We start from the raw sequence: 18,940 nt of genomic DNA on the forward strand, positions 1-18,940 counted from the left end.
GAGAAATTAAAGTGCCAAGATAAAGAGAAATGCATTCAACTCAGTCAAAAAAACACACCAATCACTTGTTTTCTGACTTAATTGACAATCATACAAACTCATAATGCCAACATCTGTTGGTAATGCTATTTTTTCCATTAAATATTTCAAATTAGACAAATTTCCTACCAAACAAATGTCCCTACTCCCAGAAATGTCTTCTTTTTAGAATAGTAAGAGCATTTTCAAACATCATGGCACCAATTTAAACTTTCTGATATTTTTTCCCCTTAAGAACAATCATACAAACACATGAGGAAAATTATATATTATTTCCCCATATTAATCTACTTTCACCATTGGGAGCACATTTAAAATCAATATTATGGATTCATCTCCTGATTATCTGTGCAGTTAATTAGTTCTTTGGTTTGTAAAAAAAGAAGTCTCAAATCTCAAAGGGTCTCTAGTTCAGAGTTTGCTTTGTCCAAACAACAACCCAAAACCTCTAAATTACAAAACATATTGAGAGGAAAATGAACAAATTTGCTCTTTTAAAGAGACTGAACCGTTAAACTTTGATCTATATACATGAAAAATTAGTCACCTGGACTTTGATCCTGATTATGGCGTCAAATGCATCCCAGGACACATCAACATCAAACATTGTTTTAGTGCAACTATGGTGAAACTATAATACAGATGACACTAGAGTCTAATTGTTACTGTTTGAAGTATGGCCACTTAGATATCCTGTTCAGGATGGGACTGTAGGCTATTGTCGCACCTTTGTTCTGATAACGGTCCCTGCCCCCATCGACAAAGTGCGAACGACTGGGAGGGCCGCAACAATATAAGAGGCCAGAGGAGTGTCAGGGGGACACTGTATGTTGGGAGACCTGTGCTACTGTTCTGCTTTTTGCCATGCCGAAGTTTTTTTTCCTCATGGATTTTCTCCGCGCTTGTGTCCTGTGCAGCGCTCTCCTCGGAGTCACCAAAGCTTTTACGCATGAGGATATGAAGGACGCACTGCTGCAGAAACTTGGCTTGGATGAAGTTCCTAAGATCCATAAGAGGGATTTGGAAAATTTGGTTATTCCGGCACATATCAAGAACAAATACTTGTCCATGCTAAAGATGCATCACAGCAGAAGGCGCAGATCTTTGCCCAGTTTGGCGGGCATCCTGAGAGGAATCCCTGGCAATGCAGGTAAAGATCATTCCCTGTTTTTAAAGATGTAACGTGCAATTTATATTACATTATATGAAAATCGTTTTGACACAAATACTAGCTGAACTTCAAAGCCATTCCCGTGCGTAATTGTGATGCCTGGTGCGCAAAGAAGCTTTTACGCACCAACATATATTCACCAAACTGCAATTTTACGATATTTGAGAGGAAAAATGGACTAAAACTCTTATAATGCCTTGTGGTTTAGATATTTCTGGAGAGTATGTGTACTCTGACACCACTCGGAATCGCATGGTTTTCGACATGGAGGCGAGAATCCCGGCAAACAGCGAGGTAACCATGGCGGAGCTGAAGCTCTACCAGCGGGCTTCCTTCAACAAACGCTTCACGATTGAAAGGAGGCACCACCGACCAGTGAACAACGCCAGGGTCAGCATCTATTGGGTGGAGCTGCTGCCCAACGGATCCAACCGGACGTCGTTGATAGATTCACGGTAAGAGATCACTTTAGGCACATTGTCGTGAGCGCAATGGGTTGTCTTAATTATAGCTCAGCTCTATTCTTCTACAGGAAATATCTCGTTTTAATTAATCGTCCTCATCATGTTCACAGGTTGATCCCCATTGACGAGACCGGCTGGAAGAGCTTTGATGTCACTCAGGCGGTGCACTATTGGTCCAAGACGCAGCAGAAGACACCTATGCACCTGGAGGTGTGGATCGAGGGCGAGAGACCTGGCAGCTACGCGGCAGAGATGGCCAAGAGTGTTCGCTTTACCACCCAGGAGCAGACGGACAACACCTTGGGGAAGCCCGAGCTCATCCTCTACACACTCAACCTCGAAGAGTACGGGTAAGGGCGCGAGCTTTTGATATACAGGATATTGTATCAGAGTGACAATTAGCCCATGTCCTCGTCTTGGTTTTTACCTGCTGCTGTGGAGTGTGGCACAAGGGCGTGAGTTCACTAATTCTCATGGTTTGGAGAAATTTAGCAGCAAATTAGTGGCTGGCACTGAAAAACAACTTGTCCACAATAGCAGAAGCGCATGTATTCAGCTACTTTTACCTCCTAAAAGACAACAAGTTATTATAAACTGACAACGGCAACACAAGCAGGGGTGCAGCTAGGAGATTTAGGGCCCCTTAAATCTGTTTCTAGGCCACCCCATCCCTCTACGGCCCCCTTTAAGATATATAATCTGTGGTCATCTAACTCTTCTCATCATTTCTTCCTCAGCTCTCGTGGCGACTGTGACGCCCACCAAAACAAAGACACCTGCTGCAGAGAACAGCACTTCATCAACTTCCGTTCGCTCACTTGGACACAGTACTGGATCATCGAGCCGGCAGGATACCAGGCCTTCAGGTGCACCGGTGGCTGCAAGCAGCCCAAACGCAACTACGGCTATGGAGAGCGGCGGTGCACAGTGTCTGAGAGTTCACCGTTACCCATCATGTACCTGGTGAAGAAGGGGGACTACACCGAGATCGAGGTGGCCGAGTTCCCCAACATGATCGTAGAGAGGTGTGCATGCACGTTGGACAATGTCTCCATTGTATGAAGTCATGAGAAACGGCTATATTAGTCCTAGAAATACAAACTGCTGGGAAGTATTACAGGAAGGTGATAGTGTTTTTTTCATTTGGGTGTTGATATATTTAAAGGTTTTAAACAACACATCTAGTACTTTATATTTAAAAGGACATTCACTGGGAGTGTCACACACAACAGGCAGACCTGCTGCTGCTAAACTCCACCTCCCTCCACAAGCACTTTTTTATATATTTTGTAGATTTTGATATTTTTTTTATTATTTGAATTTGTATGAGCTGTGTTGACTCTGCTGCCATCATTCAAATTCTGTGTTTTTGAGCTGTACATAATATGAAATAAACTATTTTGTTTCACTAAAAGCTCCTGGTCTTGCTCCTCCCTGCTGCTGAGCATGTCCGTCTGCCCCCATTCACATTCATGACCACATTCACATGCAGTTACATACAGCTGCCTGTGTCTTTCACCTTGTCATTTGCACTTATAGGAAATTGCAAAGCCGAGCAAATAATTTGCCTAATGACTTACACCACTTGTTACGCAGAGGGCACACTGTCAACAGTCAAACCCGCTTGTAATGCTTTATTTGCAGTGGGAAGGAGCTACACGGGCGTTTACAGAGAAACATGAAGTCAATTCATGTTAAGCCGGGCTCTCCATGCGTTAACATCAGCCTTAGGCCGGGCCAAACATTGGTAATCACTGCCAATACCTAATGCCCTGTTTGCTGTCTGAGTGGGGGGTCTTGTCATTCACTAATATGCCGCTGATGTGGGTAAACATGCCAAAGACAAGCAGCTGTCTGTCTGGGAGGTAAGTGAATTCCCATCATGCAGCGGTGAACACAGGTGGTGCTGCAAAGGGACACAAATGCAGCGGTGGAAGAAGTATTGAGATGCAGAACTTAAGCAAAAGCACTAATACAACACTGTATAAATACTGTACGACAAGTAAAAGTTTGATAGTTAAGCAAAAGTGTGCAAGTAGGATTAAAAAAAAGTTCAAGTATGAAATAAAAGGCACTGCAAAAATAAAAATAAAAATAAATCCCCACAGTGACTCTTATACTATTGCAAATTCCATCATTACTACATTATTACTCATGCATGAGTAATAATAAGTAATATTACATATCAGGCTTCGACTAATGACAAGTTTCATTAAGTGAAGGATTGTTTGGTTTGTAGCAGCAAATGTGCACGTTTAAAATAAAAATGAAGTCATGAAATGTTGCTATTATTACACGAACAATGCATTTCAGTTCTATTTCTGTTTACAATTTAAGCTACAACAGAGCAAATGCAGTATTTTGTTAACTTTACGTACATTTTGCATCTGTTATAACATCATACATGTAGTACTTCATCTAGTTATTTATAATATATATTCCAATAGCAACCACAAATGTCAAACCACTGGCAGCGCTACAGGAAAAGCCAGGGTTCACCAACTTCACTAGAATTTCCCTTTTGTTGACTTTAAATAAAAGTAGTTTATCAGAAAATAAAGACGAGGAGGTTGATGAGACCAACCTTCGGGACATCAGGGTAAAGGCCAGACAGTTCAAAGCATAACAAACACACCATCCAGTGAAGCATGGTGGCGGCAGCATCACGCTATGGAGCCGTTTCTCTGCAGCAGATCCTGAAAGTGTTGTGAAAACAAAGTGGGAAAAGGACAGCAGCCAAATACATCCTGAATTCAAACTTGGTTTAAAAAAAGTCTGCAAGAAACTTTTTAGTAGATTTGTTTTCTAGCAGGACAACCTCTAAAGCCAAAGACAGTTGGTATAAAGGAATAAAAACTTCTGTAGAGATCTGTTTTCATTTTGAAATTAGCGAAGTTGCTGTAAAACTTTCAAGCAAAACTAAAGCAAACTTTGAAAATGTTGCAAAAAAACACTAAAAAAGTGCAAGAAAAACATAAACAAAAAACAAAGGAATTGCAGAACAGGCCTGGTCTGATTTAAAAAATATTTAAAAAAGAAAAAATTACCTAGAATTTTGCTGTTTCCACTAACTTTTGCGCTCACAAATATACACTATGGAAACACGGCTATTTAAAGTAGTTTATCTGAAGACCGTTGACGAAAAAAAGCCACATTAAATCCAACGAATAAAACATTTAGAAATGTTTACAGGCAGTGCAACAAATCACAACGTCACCGTATACCAGCTTCTTTTAACTTTAATAGAGACAAATTAAAAAAAAAAAAAGAAAAAAGATACAATCCCAATTTTCTTAACACAAATATTAAAAACCGTCAGATAGAAAAGACAACAAATCTCAAAATGTCTCAAAGCTTTTGCGCTGTTGGTTTAATAATAAAAGACCTGATATACAACCTGCAACACAAAGCGATAAAAATATAGTGTCTGTTGTATTATAGATTATACTGTAAACCCAAAGCTTGCATTCTGCTAGATTTATGTATCCAGTACAATAAAAAAGGAGGGCACAAACTCTCCAGACATTTAAATAGAATCGACAGTTCATCACACAGCAGTACGCGGGCAAACTGATACTTTCTTAATCACAACACATTTATTACTCAATTAATCCATGAAAATTCGTGCATGGTTGAATTAGTGGTGTATTTAGTAAGTATTTACATGTTTTATTAAATATCAACATGGGCAGGTAGAAAATCAAAAACAATGGACACACACACCACCGGAATCGTCGGATGTAATGTAATGGGTTTGTTTTTTCCAGCTCCGCGTTGTTCAAGTGCTGAAACATGAGCCGGGATACATTGTGAGCTGTTTGAATGGGGAGCTGCCGTTACTGTCGGGCCACACAGTCACCAACACGAACTCTAGAGTGCTTCTGAACAAAAGTAACAACGCCGCAAGAGTTGAAAAGCAGTTACATAGCTTGAAAAGGTCTTTTATGAGCAGTCGGCGGAAGTGTTGCGATACTGTGTAGCCCTTTAGGATTGCTGGTGAAAGTAAGCTACCCCGCCTCCATTCAACCGCTTTTGTGCTGAACTCGCATCAGAAATTGAAAAAAAGTGGTGTTAAATCATTGGAGAAATAAAAAATAAGAAAAATCATGCATTTAACGGTCAAATGATATTGTGGTTTGGTGTTTAAATTGGACTGATCAGTGCTTGCCGTTTCTCAGAAGTCTACTGCACTAAAGGAACCGTTGATAGACAATCTAGAAAACATACTTTCTCCTGAGAATCAAGCGTCATCAGTGCCCTCAACTTAATATAAATTAAACATACATGAATTAAGAGGCATAATGTATCACTAAAAATGGCTTATTTCTATCCTTAAAATGGCTTGGCCAAAATACTTTCTCAAAGCAATGTACATTGGAATAGCTAAAAGGACTAGAAATGACATATCAAAGACGAAGACACTTGAGAGGAATACTTTACTACTGAGGCGCCGAGTGGAGCTCGTAGCCGGGCTGATGTCCGTGTCGTTTGAAGTAGCAAACCAGGCCATCGCCCATTCAAAGGTCTTTTACACACCTTTGAACTAAATCAAAAGTCATAAGCCAGGAAGAATGTAAAAAAGCCAACGAGTCGTTTATTGTAGGTCTATGGAGTTTACGTTACAGTTTCGATAGTGGGAACAAAAGACAAAAACTTGCTGTAATTTTTCTGCTGCTTCAGGTTAACTGTTTGACAGTGGACTCTACTGACATGTACAGTCTAACAATATTATCAGCTATCATGCTTCTTGCCAAGAAGCCAAGGTTCCTTTCAATCATTAGGGTTTCTTAAACTTCTCATACAAACTACGCCAAAAAAAAAAAAAAGTATATTTACAATTTGTAATAAAAAAGCAAAAAAAAACAAAAACAAAAACAAAAAAAATCACAGCACAGATAAAATGCACAACCCTGAAAACAAAAATCTTCTTAATAACTGCCCGACTGGCAAACTGTTTCTGTTCCTGATATTACAAATATTAGATTTTTTTTTTTTTTTACTTTAAAAGCATGTCATTTAAAAGTGGTGGAAAAAGATAATGAAATATACAACAAAAAGAAAAAAAAATAACTCATGACTGAATGAAGCTGAACCCACACTGTACATGTGAATATAGATATATATAAAGCTTCAATTACACTCGTGTTGCCTGGTCTCCTCTCTGATGGAATGTTGCTCCACGTCGCTTTAGTCTTGGTTGGTGGGTTTCAGATTAATAAAAGTGGGTTCAAAGAAAAAGAAAAAACAAAACAGCGGGGACAGCGGGGGATGTTCCGTGGCTAGCGGTGGATCTCAGTGTCGCCACCAGTCCATTAGAACAAGTGTGTTAGTAATATCCGGGCTGGTACTGCTGGCTCCACGGCTTCTGGTTCCAGAACTGCACAGAACAGAGTTTATGTTGTTTTAGCACTTTTTTCTAGTTTTCAGATCATTAACATTTGAGGAAAGCCCTCAATCACAATGTCAGAAACCAGCAAGTGAGCAGGTTCAAATTAATAAGAGACATCACTATGAAACGTACCCAGTGGATTATACTGAAAATATGACAATGATTTATTTTTGTTTTAGAAGTTTTGTTAAATTTTGTGTAAATATGTCATGAAGTATTATATATCTTTTAAAAAAAAAGCCTTATTTTGCACTAATTTCCAGAACATAAATCTGTCACATGTTGCTGACATGTTTTCTTCTTTGCTCTATTAAATCACAAAATGTCAAAAAAATAAAAATAAAAATCCAACTTCACTAAGTTTTTAGAAATCAAAATATTCTACACATTGGGGTGTGTTTAATACGAAAAGATTACCACGTAAAAAATTTCAGAATATAGAAAAAAAGGCATAAAAGTGGAACATCTGGTGTATGCATGGTGTCCTGAAGTTGGATTTTTGTCTCAGTACAAGAAAAAAAACAACAACTAATTTCGGGAATACAGCCTAAATGAATCTATAATAATATAAATCAACAGACACAAATAGATTAAGTGTAGTAAAATTAACACCTAAATATGTATTCAGAGTGTTTTGTCTCCACTCTGACATACAACGTGTTATTGAAGCAAAATATCCCACGTTTGTAGTGTCTTGCCAAAATTCTTGTTTGGTCAAAAGTCTTTGATGCACATTAATGTAGATGCATTTGAACCCTTGTCACTGATGCTGCATCCGAGGATGTTTACAGATTACAAATATGACCTGGGAACTGCAAAATGCTTCATATTACATGCAATATTTATTATATTTTTGAATATCAAAAAAAACAAACCAAAAAACTTAATATTCTATGCAGTTTAAGAACTTTTCAACTGAATTGCAGTTGTATTAAGGACACAAATAATTAGTGGGATTGTAGACTTTCAGAAATGTAAGCAAAAATTTTTGTTTTATTAAACCTCACGTATGTTTACCAATGGCAAAGTGTCAGATCCAAATTGAGTCTTGTGTAAAGATCAAACTGTCAGCTGCAGAGATACTGACCCCTTGTTGCCAGCTCTGGTTGAAGGCCTGGGCCTTGTCCATGCCGTTCCTGTTGCCAAAGTTGCCGCTGTTCCTGTTGTTGCCAAAGTTGCCGTTCTTGTTGCCAAAGTTGCCACGGCCACCACCTCTCTGCTGATACTGCAGAGGAAAAAGTTGGATCATTTTAAGTATGAAGCAGCCCTTTAATTTGAAAATGCATCAATTGATGGGAAAAAATGTGACAGTAGGATTCCAGTTCAGATATTTGAATTCACCGCTTCACATATGCATACAGGTGATTTCTACCATTATTAACACATTTTTAGATGTACTTTCAGTGCTACAGACTCTGCCTGCAGGCATCGAGTGTTACTGTCCAACCCACCTGGTTGGGATGTCCCCTGTTTCCACCGCGGTTCATGCCGCCTCCACCTCCTCTGCTCATGTTGCCTCTGTTCATCGGACCACCTCTGTTCATGGGTGCTCCTCTGGGTCCCATGTAACCCCTCATTGGTCTGCCCCTGGGGGATCCGCCCAGGCTGGGAATGGGGCCACCACCCCGGTTAAAGTTTCCACGGTTGGGGAATCCTCCTCTGAAGGCTGGGGGAGGCAGGAAGCCACGAGGGGGGCGGTTGAAGCCGCCACGAGGGCCAGGAGCTGCAGACGGACCAGGGGAGGAAAAGTTAGAATGAAATGCTCTTAGCAGCAATGTGGCATTCTAAGTCACAATGTTGTATATTCTAACAGCGTCTAACTATTGATTATACCTCCTCTGAAGTTGCCTCTGTTCTGGAAGCCTCCACGTCCGCCACCCCTCTGTCCAGGTCCACCACCACGGCCAAACTGGTTCTTGCCTCCGCGGCCACCACCACGCAGACCACCGCCTCTCTTGGGCGTTGTGCTGCCCTGGTTGGGCTTCTTCTCGGCAGGCAGAGCCGTCTTGCTTTCCTCTTTGTACTGTTCCAGCAGCTTGGCGGCCTCCTCCTTCTGCATCTCAGCATAGATGACCTCGTTGAAGCTCTCGCCCTCCTCAGGCAGAGAGTAGAAGCCTGTGATGGAAGGAAAACAAAATATGATCAGCAATGCAGTTAGAGACAACCGCATACAACAAATGAAGAAAATGGAGGACTTTAAATCCTAGGCGTGTTCTTTACCCTTCATTTTGAGCACAGCATGTTCGGGCACTTCCTTTCCGTCGGTCTCAACCTTCTTCTGGACTCTCTGCTTGTAGTCGTCATCAGAGGGACAGACCACAACAGCCTTACGCTGGAAGCCTGCGAACAAACACATCTTCCTCTTCTGGCCTGGAGCAGACAGGTTAGTCTGGAGAAAAGAGGAAGAAGCTGAGTTAAACTGCCATTTTTAATATTTGATTTTAGAGTGACTACTGTGCGATATTGGCGAAGACTACTTACATGATCCAGGATGTAGTTTCTCTTCTTGCGTGCAGCGATCTCAATGAACTTTCCCAAGAAAAGCGGTGCTCGCTGGGAGATGGCGGTCAGTTTTGTAATGTCCTTTGACTGGCGTTTCAGGCTGTTGATCTGCAAGAAGTGAGAATGGAGGAAATTAACATGGGACAGAAGGGAAGGTTTCCTTGGGATGCTGTAGAGCTGGCAACAGTACTGACCATCATCTTGTCCACAATGGTGTCACTGCCCAGGATGTAATACTTCCCAGGGTTCTCTTGGACATGGTTCTTCACCCATGTAGTCTTCCCAGAGCCTGGCAGACCAACCATCACAATGATCTACAAGAAAAGACAGAAGTCAAAAACTGATATTAAAGTCAATACTGGAGCATTCTAATTGTCAACTTGCATGCAAGACTGATGAAAGGAAAATATTACAATCTGAACCAAAGTTCCTATAGTTACCTCGCAATCAGCCCTGGTCTGAGGCCCCTTGAGCCCTCGGACTCGGTCACTGACAGCAATCTGCTGCAGGAAAGTGTAATCCTCAGGCTGAGGGAAGTACGGAGTGTCCATCTGACCAAAGTTGAACTCCACAGCACAGTTGTGGCAGATGATGTGGGGGAAAAGGGCCTGGCCATCCAGGGAGTCCTTGCTGATCTGGAATGCAACAGCTGGCTCACCGCCGTTCTTGGCGAAGGACATCACCACTTCATCGCCCTCAAAGTCCTAAGTCCAAAGAAAGCAAGAAGGAAAGTTGTATATGTAAGGTGTAATAAAAAAGAGGCTATGAAATGAGAAAACATGCAGTCTATCAAAAGACACTTTGTTTTAAAAATTACAGGTGTCTATTCATTGCTATTTGTGAAACTAACAGTTTAACCTCAAAACCCTACGGTGGGTTTGAAAGGGAAGCTACCTTAAAAAAAAAACAAAAAATACATCAACTACACAATTTATCAAAGTCTACAACTATTAAAAACAGAAATAGTGGTGAGATTTCCAGCTTTCCACAAACTGCTCATCTGTAATGTGCTGTTATGTCAGAAAAATAAAAGTATTTCCTAAAAGTGATTTTGTTCTATGTGTCTACTTTAAATATGTACCAGGAAGTGTGTGGAGTCACTATTTCTTTGCCCTAGTTTTGGTAACACTCATGGTCACTTAGAAAAATGTTCTACATATTGATTCTCTCTTTTTTCAAAATACATTTGCAAAAACTCAGCTGTTGTTTTTCCTTTATTTATGACGTATGGCATTATAAAAACATTCTTTCATTCTCTCTGCTTCTCGCCATGATTGTGCCGTTTCCATAAATGTTCATGACTTTATACTGCAGTAAAAAAAATAAGCCCAAAGTGAGTGTAAATGTGAGCAGAAAACACAGAGGACATGCCTAGGGTTTATATTTCATTAGGGTTCTTCTCTTTCTGATGTACATTAAATGAGGGACCTTCTGAGAATAATTCTATTATCCTCCCCCATTTACATCCCACATGTTTATCCTCACCTTACTTTGGCCTATTAGAAAATACTAATTCTAGTAAGATCAGAATTTTGTCTCACAATTAGGCAGCAGACGACGTCATTCTCCTCATAGGTTTCTCCAAAGTCCTCTGTCACACAGTTGGCGGTCTTCTTGCCTTTCCCAGAGTAAGCGTATGAATGCTCTTCCTCGCCTAAACAATGAAAGGAGAACACATTAACTGACAGAACCATTTATGACAGCTAACGGATGGCATAATAGTTCTGAAATAAGACCACATTTCTGTCACTGGGACTTCGTAACTGGATAAGTGAATCATCTGTGTTGGCACAAGGCTGAACACAATTGCAGCCAAGATGAAGCCATTTTATATTAACATGTCATGCTGCTTACAGCCCACTAGAGGGACCTCTTCAGACACACTGCCTTTCACAGATCACAGCAGATACAGATTTTGGAGGGATCTTATTTGGCAGACCTCCATGTAATACAAATCTAGTAAAATTAGGTGTGTCCATAATACAAGGTTCAGTCTTGCAGACACCTAATGAATAAAATGCTGTAAATTTTTAACCTTAAATTATTCAGCCTATATGGCCTATATGAGCCACAGCAAATGGCTGCATTCGTCAATGGGTGAGGAATGATGAGGCAATGATGACCAATGAGAGTTAAGTCCTTATAAAATAAAAAGGTCAAAACAGACCAATCGTTTTCTGTACACCAGATGTGTGACGTGACCAATTACAAATTGCCCTGGCAACACATTAAAGAAATGCTGCCAGGAGTAAATGGAAAGTTACTGCTGGCGTCAACATTTCATACCAATGATACTGAATGTCAGCAGTATAATATTTACAGAGCTAAAGCGAGTATAACAGCACTGACCGAGGAGCAGAGTGCCAGCAGCCAGGGACCAGCCGACCTGCACATCATGGATCTCCATGTTTTTGCTGGAAATGTGCTTCACTGGAATCTTCTCTGTAATCTGCACAAACAAAACCAAACACATGAACTAAACATCAGGGTCCCCTAGTCTAAATATTACTTGTGTAACATCAATCACAATTTACAAACTACACTGCAGGAATACATGAGCACTGTTACTGTACCTTCATCTCAAAGCAGGCTTTGCCTTTGTTCACACCGTAGGTGGCCTTGCCTCCTGACCAAAGGTAAGCGAAACTCTCCATTGTGAGAGATGAGGCGCTGAAACGGTCCCGTGACACTTTAAAGTGCAGGTCACAGTTGTCTAGAGCACAAAAAAATGCACACTCATAAGTTTCTGGCAAAATATATATATATACATACATATAAAATCAATGTGTTTCAAGTTACAGTTCTCGAAATACAACCAACTTACAGGTATCCAGACAGACTTTTGTGTCATCAAACTCTTCATCTTCTTCCTCCAAAGGGGGCACAGGAGACTTAAATGAGGCCCTGAAAAGAGATGCCAACAAGTCAATTAAAGGATTGACATTTCGGTGCAACTGCATGGAACATATAGATGCCTTGGGTACCAGTTGCTGAAAAATATTGAGGGGAAAGAAGTGGAAAGACAAACTAGGGGAAACAAAATAGAAACAGTGAATTGGGCAAGCGAGCCTCCAAACCTTTTGGATAGTCAGTTGTATTGTGGGCCTTGGCAGACAACACTTACCTTGCAGCATCCAGCGAAATCTAAAACATGAAAGATACACAGATAGAAAGCACCTCCACTAGCCTGAGCATGCAAGGCTCTCCGTTGGTCAAAGTGATAAACTAAAAGCAGACCTCTCCCCTTTCAGATGAGTGTGTTTGTGTCTCCAAGATTACTGTGGGGTCAGTCGCTGCAATATGGGTGAAGTTATATTTAACTTCCCGTGTAGGGAATTCTAAATGAAAAGGTCACGACTAACTTGCATGTCTGTCCAACTTTACAGTACAGCTGAAGCTGAAGTGTACTGAGAGCCACAGCAACTTACCAACTCTGTAGCTTTAGAAAATGTGCCCTAAATCTCTAATAGAATATTGAAGAAACTAGTCCAAACTTTGTTCATATTCAAATGATGCTTAAGCACTGTTTCACCGGCAGCAATGATCCAGTAGAGTAATTATTTAGCTGGAAGCAACAGATTTGATGCTCGTGATCCCATTCTCCTCTGCAGCAGTCTTAACATCTCCCCAAATCCAAAGACATCTGTCATCATATTTGCTCCAAATCAGCCCTGAATGTTGCACAAATAGCTGCTGTGGGGGAGATTTATAGTGGTTCTGGACAACACACTGCCTGAGCTGGAGCATATGGTCAGTGTAGCCGCCAGCAGGTCACACACTGCCTGGCACTCTATTAGCCTGTAGCTGCCCAGGGGCCATTGATTTAACATTGAGTAGATTACAGCTCAACAAGTTTATTAGAGGGGGGAAAAAAATCAGTAATGGGAGAAGTTAAAAACTGGATTTTTAATTAGGAATGAATAGGTCCGTTCATTAAAAAAAAAAAAAAAAAAAGAAAAAGTTGGCTGTCAGATATGAGGGGATAAAAAACCCATGTGAAGCAGCAATACTATGATGTTCCAATGGTTCTGGCGCCCTAAAAATTTGATAACAGTCCCAGACTATCAAAAAAAATAAACAAAAAAAATCAATTTCTGCCCGTTGATCCTTACAGCGTGTCAACAGCGCAATGAAAACAAAACACTGACCAAGAAGTAGGTACATGTATACACACACTCAAACACCCATGCGCGCCATGCATGATGTCACCTATGCAGGGGTAGAAAAAGAGCCTTGCAAATGCACACATCCGCTCTCTCACACCATGATAGTACACATGATACACGAGACAGAAATAGCATTTTGACATCATACAACCAGTGAAATAAAAAACAAAACGGAAAAAAAATAAGACCATTGCGAGGCAAAACGATGGACGGTCAATAGCGAGCTCCTCCGTGGTGGACGTTGGGATTTTTTTGTTTTTTTGTGGCTACATCCTTGTGTGCTACCCTGCAGCAATGGACCCCTCCTTCCACGCCTCTCAGCTATTCCTCCCCCCCCTCCACCCGCCCTCCATTCAACAGTGCACATCTGCTACTTTCCTCTGGGTTCTTTTTGAGCAGCCTCGATTCACCTTGAGGACACAACGGGCTTTCCAAAACAATAAGTGGCATGAGGAACAGATGTGAAAATTCATAGAGACTTGATAGATGCACTTCTGCTACAGAATGCAGTCCATTAAAGACACAACGTGAGTGGGTACTGTAAAAAGGTAAATGGTAAGGCTCTATAAAGTAGTCAGGGATGACCCTCAAAACGTGTGTGTGAAAGTAATGTTAATTATAAGGTAGTATAATACTTGAAAATGAGGGTTTTCCGCTTGCTAGTTATGTGCATTGGCACTTAAAGCCAATACAGTTCAACAAAGCTATGGATGGCGTTTCAGGGATGCTGAAGGCCATTTTTGCTCTGTCCCATCCTTACCAGCTGTATTTGTTCTCTTCAATAAATTCAAAGTAGCCCCTTCCATGTTCCTCCCGGCGTCTCTTAACACCCTTCTTATTCTTCTGATCAGCATTCGTGTCTTTGTCCGCATCCCCTTTGAAAATAGAACAAAGATATAGAATGAGGTGCTCCTTTTTGTGAGAGAGAGAGGTCGGACTGGCAGTGGGGTTCTGGCCCACAAAGCCCGTTCATTAGTTACATTGTGTCGACCATAATCATCAAAATTAAGGCTACTAAGAGGCAACACCTCATAATTAATAAATAATTAATATAAAACAATACAGTCATACTCCACAAATTGTAACAGCTCTTAAAAGACCAGGTAGTATTTACAATAGCAGCTGGCCCAAATGAACATTGTGAACAGTGTTTGCTGGGGCTGGAAAGAACAAGTCTCTGCAAAGTAAAGGGTCATTAACCCTGCAATAAAGGGCCTCATATATAATATTTTCAATGAGGTTCAGATACAAGTCTATTTCATTAAGGAGGGCAAGTCTACTGTTGTCATGCAGGGAAACAGGAGACCTACTTTAGACCTGGACTAACCCCCCTCCCCAGTATGTTGTTACACTTACCTAGGTGACTACTGTGTTGTGCAAATCCATGTTGTCTACGTTACGCCAACAAACTTTCTATTCAAACCACGGACACACTAACCACGTGCTAGCTAGACAAGCAGTTCAGCGCCGGCTCCTTCTTCCGTATAGCTTTCGGTTAGCTGGATCAGATGTTCCCTGTCTAATTCAAGTCAAATACCCACTGTTGGCCGCATCACACCATTTTTAAACTTCGAAATTTTAAATATTGCTATTTTGGAATTGCTCATTTGTCTGTTCGTTAACAAGACAGCAACGGAGGCTGAACAACTGACTGCAGGTGGGATGCTGAAGTTAGCTTTCGATGGGCAGCTGAGGATTCTGCAGTTAAGGGAAAAGTTAAGGGAAAGTTAACTTGACATGAAAATGCAACCAAAGTGACATTTCACTGGCTTCACATCTGGACTACATCAGACTAGGTTTAGATCTAAAACTACCATGCTTAAATGATGAAATCTGGATTAAATTGTCTCTGGAAATGCAAAAAGTCTTAAAAGAACAGATTCTAATTCATAAATTCATTATTGTATTTGTGAAAATACAGAGAAGCAGGATTTCACTGTTGTTTTCACATCTGGACTACTTTAAACCAGATCTAGATCTAAAACTCCTATGTATAAATGAGTCAAATCTGGACTACATTGTCTCAAGAGAGGCTGAAGATTCTTCAAGCACAAGTTTAAATTTGTGAAACCTTTAGACTATTTATAAAATTGAAAAAAAAAAGTGAGATTTTATTGCTTTTCTGCATATGGGCAGCATTGGCTCAGGTCCACACCTAAAAAAACCACTCACGTTAAATAGGTCAAATCTAGCCTGCATTTCCTAACAGAGGCTACAGATTCTTTAAAACACAGTCTCTAATTTATGACATCTTTACATTATTTGTGGAGATGCAAAAGAAAAAAAAAGTTTTATTAAATTTAAAAAAAAAAAGATATTACTAGTTTTATTATGGTATTTAAACTATTTAAGGCTGCGGTATAGATCTAAAACAGCCACACTGGAGTCAATCTGGATTAAGTTGCTTCAGAGATCACATAATCTGTGAAGCATAATCTCTAATAAGTAAAACGTTTACTATTTGAGTGAAAATGCATAAAAGGGATGTTTCACAGCTTTTCTCAGCTTGGGGGTCTGCATTACATTAGATCCAGATCTTAAACCGGTATACTTAAATGGATTCAAAGTGGACTAGACTTAAAATAAGTCTAATCGGTAAAACTATTATTCTATTCTTAAAAGTGCAAATAAGGAGGATTATACTGTATTGAAAAAAAATGGAACTGGTCTAATGTGGTCTACATGTGCACAGAGCAATAATACGCCTCGTAATTCAAGCTGTATATTTACAAAAAGGGACTTCACTAGTTTTTAAAAGCTGGTTTCAGGCATTTAGTGTTAGGCCAAAATGTCTAAAACGGTTTGGTGGTTGAAATGTGAAAAACACGAAGAACATCGATTATTTCTGGACATTAGGTTTCCCTTAAATTCTCCCTTAACTGAAACGGAAACTAGCTTCAACGTCGTCACTGCAGTGGCCATTTCAAATATTTCGTTTTCTCGTTGTGCCATTTTAAGTAGGTTGTTACAGCTAATGATTTTCCTTTACGCACCCCCGCCCTATCATCTCATTCGTGGCCAAACGCCAATGTGGGAACCTCTGAAAGAGCTAACTGGTTGGTCGGCTAGTTAGCACTGCACCACAGACACAAAGAAAATGAAGCTAGCTGGCAAGCTAACACGCTAACCAAACGAAACGAAAAACCAGACTAGACTAAATCGATAGCTCATACCTCACCTTCTTCGCGTTAGTAACTATAGCTAACGGCATTCAATTCAGAAGTAATGAAGCTAAAAATGTCGTTTGAAGACTGGCCTAGAGGTGCTTAACGTTACTGAATGACTAGCTAACCAATGTGGTGACCGCTGCTAGCGCTAAGTTAGCTGACGGGCTAACGGTTTGAGAATGTGGCTAACGCTGGCTAGCCTGGCGGTGAGGTCACGCTATCTAGCTCAACATGGACGCTCTGTTGTGTGCTTCATATCTGGTCATTCCCAGCCGGCTCCCTCCCGCGGCTGCTTTACCGTTACAACAAAAAACCGACACCCAGCCACAGGCCATCCACCCAGCCACATTTTTTCATAAGCAACTCAGCCGACTCACCCTCAGCAGCCTGGTCCGCGGGCTCACCGTCCTCTGCCTCTATTTTCTCCATGTCGTCCACATCTCCCTTGAGCATGGGGTCCATCTCGTCGTCCTCCTCTGCTTCCTCTTCCCCCTCACCCATCTCTTCGTCTTCGGCGACGCCGTTGCCGTCGTCCCCGTTCTCTGGCTCGCCCTCTTCCTCGTCCTCGTTGGCCTCCATGCTCTCTTCAATGGGGCCTTCTTCTTCCTCACCCATACCCTCCTGGTCGGCGGCTTGGTCGAAGCCGTCGTCGGCCGCGGTGTCCGCGTCTCCGCTCAGGGCCTCCTCGTCCAGCGCGGCCTGCAGGCGGTCCATCAGTTCGGCCTTCAGCCCCTTGTCCGACAGATTGCGCTTCTTCAGCTCGTCCTTCAGCTCATTTACTTTCAGTTTTTTGACGTTGATGGAGCTCATTGTGAAGGTTTAACGGCAAAATGTGATAAAAATACGACGGTAAATAAATAATTTGGACGCCCTTTGTGAACGGATGTAGCTCAGAACTGCGCCAAATGGCACCCGCTTGTCCGACACTGTTTCACCGGCAGAGAACTGCGGCTGCGGGGTGGGGGAGGAGGACGGCCTACCGTAATCAGCCGGAGAGCCGCGCAGCCCGCCGACCATCTGTCGCTGCCAAACCACCCCCACTGAAGGCATTGTTCTGGAAAAAGTGGAACAAAATGTGGAGGAAAACAAAATGATCCGGCTGGGCATTACTTAACTTGTCTTTATTCAAATTTTAGTGGAGTTTAAAATAAACCTGCGTCGTGCCTCTCAGAAAAAATAGGAGAATAATAGGAAGTAGAATACCGTAATGTAGGGCTGCACGATTTGGGGGAAATATTTAATTACGATTTTTAAAGCCTTAATTTAATATTTAATGTGTAGTGGATTTAAAACACATGATGAATCATTACCCCACGAGACGGCAATAAATTATTATAGAAATCAATAAATAGAATTAACATCATCTCACAATTAATAATATTATCTTTTGCACATCTTAAGCAGTTTGATGTCATTTTGCACATTCTCAGGTGAATATTTTGCATATTGCGACACACTGTGAATATTTCTGTTACTCTTTATTACTTATCCTTTGGATTTGCTATACATACTGTTTATTGACTAAAGCAACACCTGCTTAAAAAAAGTCTTTATATCCTTTATAAAATTCTTCTTGTCAGTGATGCAGGAAACACCAAGTCAAACTCCTCATATGAGTACTTGGCAATACAAATAATTCTGATATTAACTGCTCTCTATTTAAATGCAAAGATGAGAACTTAGATATAAACTGTTTGAAGTATGTATTTATGACATTTATATAAATAAATTTAATAACATAAACTGATAGTAACTATTCAATGCTCTTAGGTCCTGGTGGGGGATTCCAGACACCCACTTGCCCATCAGTGTTTGAAGTATTTCCCCCTGCATTGATGCTTTTCCCCTAAATCTTTGCATTTCTTATTATGCATTAAAAGTTTCACTCTCCTGATTTTACACATGTCAAAGTTTGTCATCACAGTTGTCTCATCTTGGCCTTGACACTTAAGATATTTAACAGAAAAACAAACTAAAGAAAAGAAGGCTTTCTATTGAGTTGTATTTTGGGAAATGTAGGTTTAAGCATTTCTATCAAGTAC

The 18,940-nt window shown here is 40.9% G+C and overlaps 2 protein-coding genes across 2 annotated transcripts; one reads left to right on the forward strand and one right to left on the reverse strand.

Annotated features, from left to right (window-relative positions):
• The first annotated feature begins 755 nt into the window (after nucleotides 1-755).
• Nucleotides 756-2,736, forward strand: lft1 (lefty1). Its single transcript, XM_008304937.1, has 4 exons — nucleotides 756-1,189; nucleotides 1,419-1,665; nucleotides 1,785-2,024; nucleotides 2,412-2,736. The coding sequence occupies exons 1-4, from the start codon at nucleotides 904-906 to the stop codon at nucleotides 2,734-2,736; spliced, it is 1,098 nt and encodes a 365-aa protein (XP_008303159.1). The 5' UTR covers nucleotides 756-903.
• A 2,159-nt stretch (nucleotides 2,737-4,895) lies between these two features.
• Nucleotides 4,896-17,850, reverse strand: LOC103374787 (heterogeneous nuclear ribonucleoprotein U). The gene is made up of 14 exons (XM_008304938.1): nucleotides 17,276-17,850; nucleotides 14,492-14,606; nucleotides 12,390-12,469; nucleotides 12,139-12,278; nucleotides 11,915-12,014; nucleotides 11,107-11,219; nucleotides 10,006-10,269; nucleotides 9,760-9,879; nucleotides 9,545-9,673; nucleotides 9,284-9,452; nucleotides 8,897-9,178; nucleotides 8,515-8,786; nucleotides 8,151-8,288; nucleotides 4,896-7,051 (listed from the first exon to the last, which is right to left on the reverse strand). The coding sequence occupies exons 1-14, from the start codon at nucleotides 17,706-17,708 to the stop codon at nucleotides 7,001-7,003; spliced, it is 2,406 nt and encodes an 801-aa protein (XP_008303160.1). The 5' UTR covers nucleotides 17,709-17,850; the 3' UTR covers nucleotides 4,896-7,000.
• Between the last annotated feature and the right edge of the window lie 1,090 nt (nucleotides 17,851-18,940).

Source organism: Stegastes partitus, unplaced genomic scaffold (genome assembly GCF_000690725.1).
Source record: "Stegastes partitus isolate 25-593 unplaced genomic scaffold, Stegastes_partitus-1.0.2 Scaffold2355, whole genome shotgun sequence".
Classification (NCBI taxonomy): domain Eukaryota; kingdom Metazoa; phylum Chordata; class Actinopteri; family Pomacentridae; genus Stegastes; species Stegastes partitus.

Excerpts from the sequence above, each read along its gene's own strand:
- lft1 (XM_008304937.1), top strand. The coding sequence starts at position 904 with ATGCCGAAGTTTTTTTTCCTCATGGATTTTCTCCGCGCTTGTGTCCTG. Across the intron at positions 1,666-1,784 it reads ACGTCGTTGATAGATTCACG|GTTGATCCCCATTGACGAGA; the intron begins GTAAGAGATCAC and ends TCATGTTCACAG. Across the intron at positions 2,025-2,411 it reads CTCAACCTCGAAGAGTACGG|CTCTCGTGGCGACTGTGACG; the intron begins GTAAGGGCGCGA and ends TTTCTTCCTCAG.
- LOC103374787 (XM_008304938.1), bottom strand. The coding sequence starts at position 17,708 with ATGAGCTCCATCAACGTCAAAAAACTGAAAGTAAATGAGCTGAAGGAC. Across the intron at positions 12,470-14,491 it reads GAAGAGAACAAATACAGCTG|GGCCTCATTTAAGTCTCCTG; the intron begins GTAAGGATGGGA and ends ATCTCTTTTCAG. Across the intron at positions 8,787-8,896 it reads CAGAGGCAACTTCAGAGGAG|CTCCTGGCCCTCGTGGCGGC; the intron begins GTATAATCAATA and ends GTCCGTCTGCAG.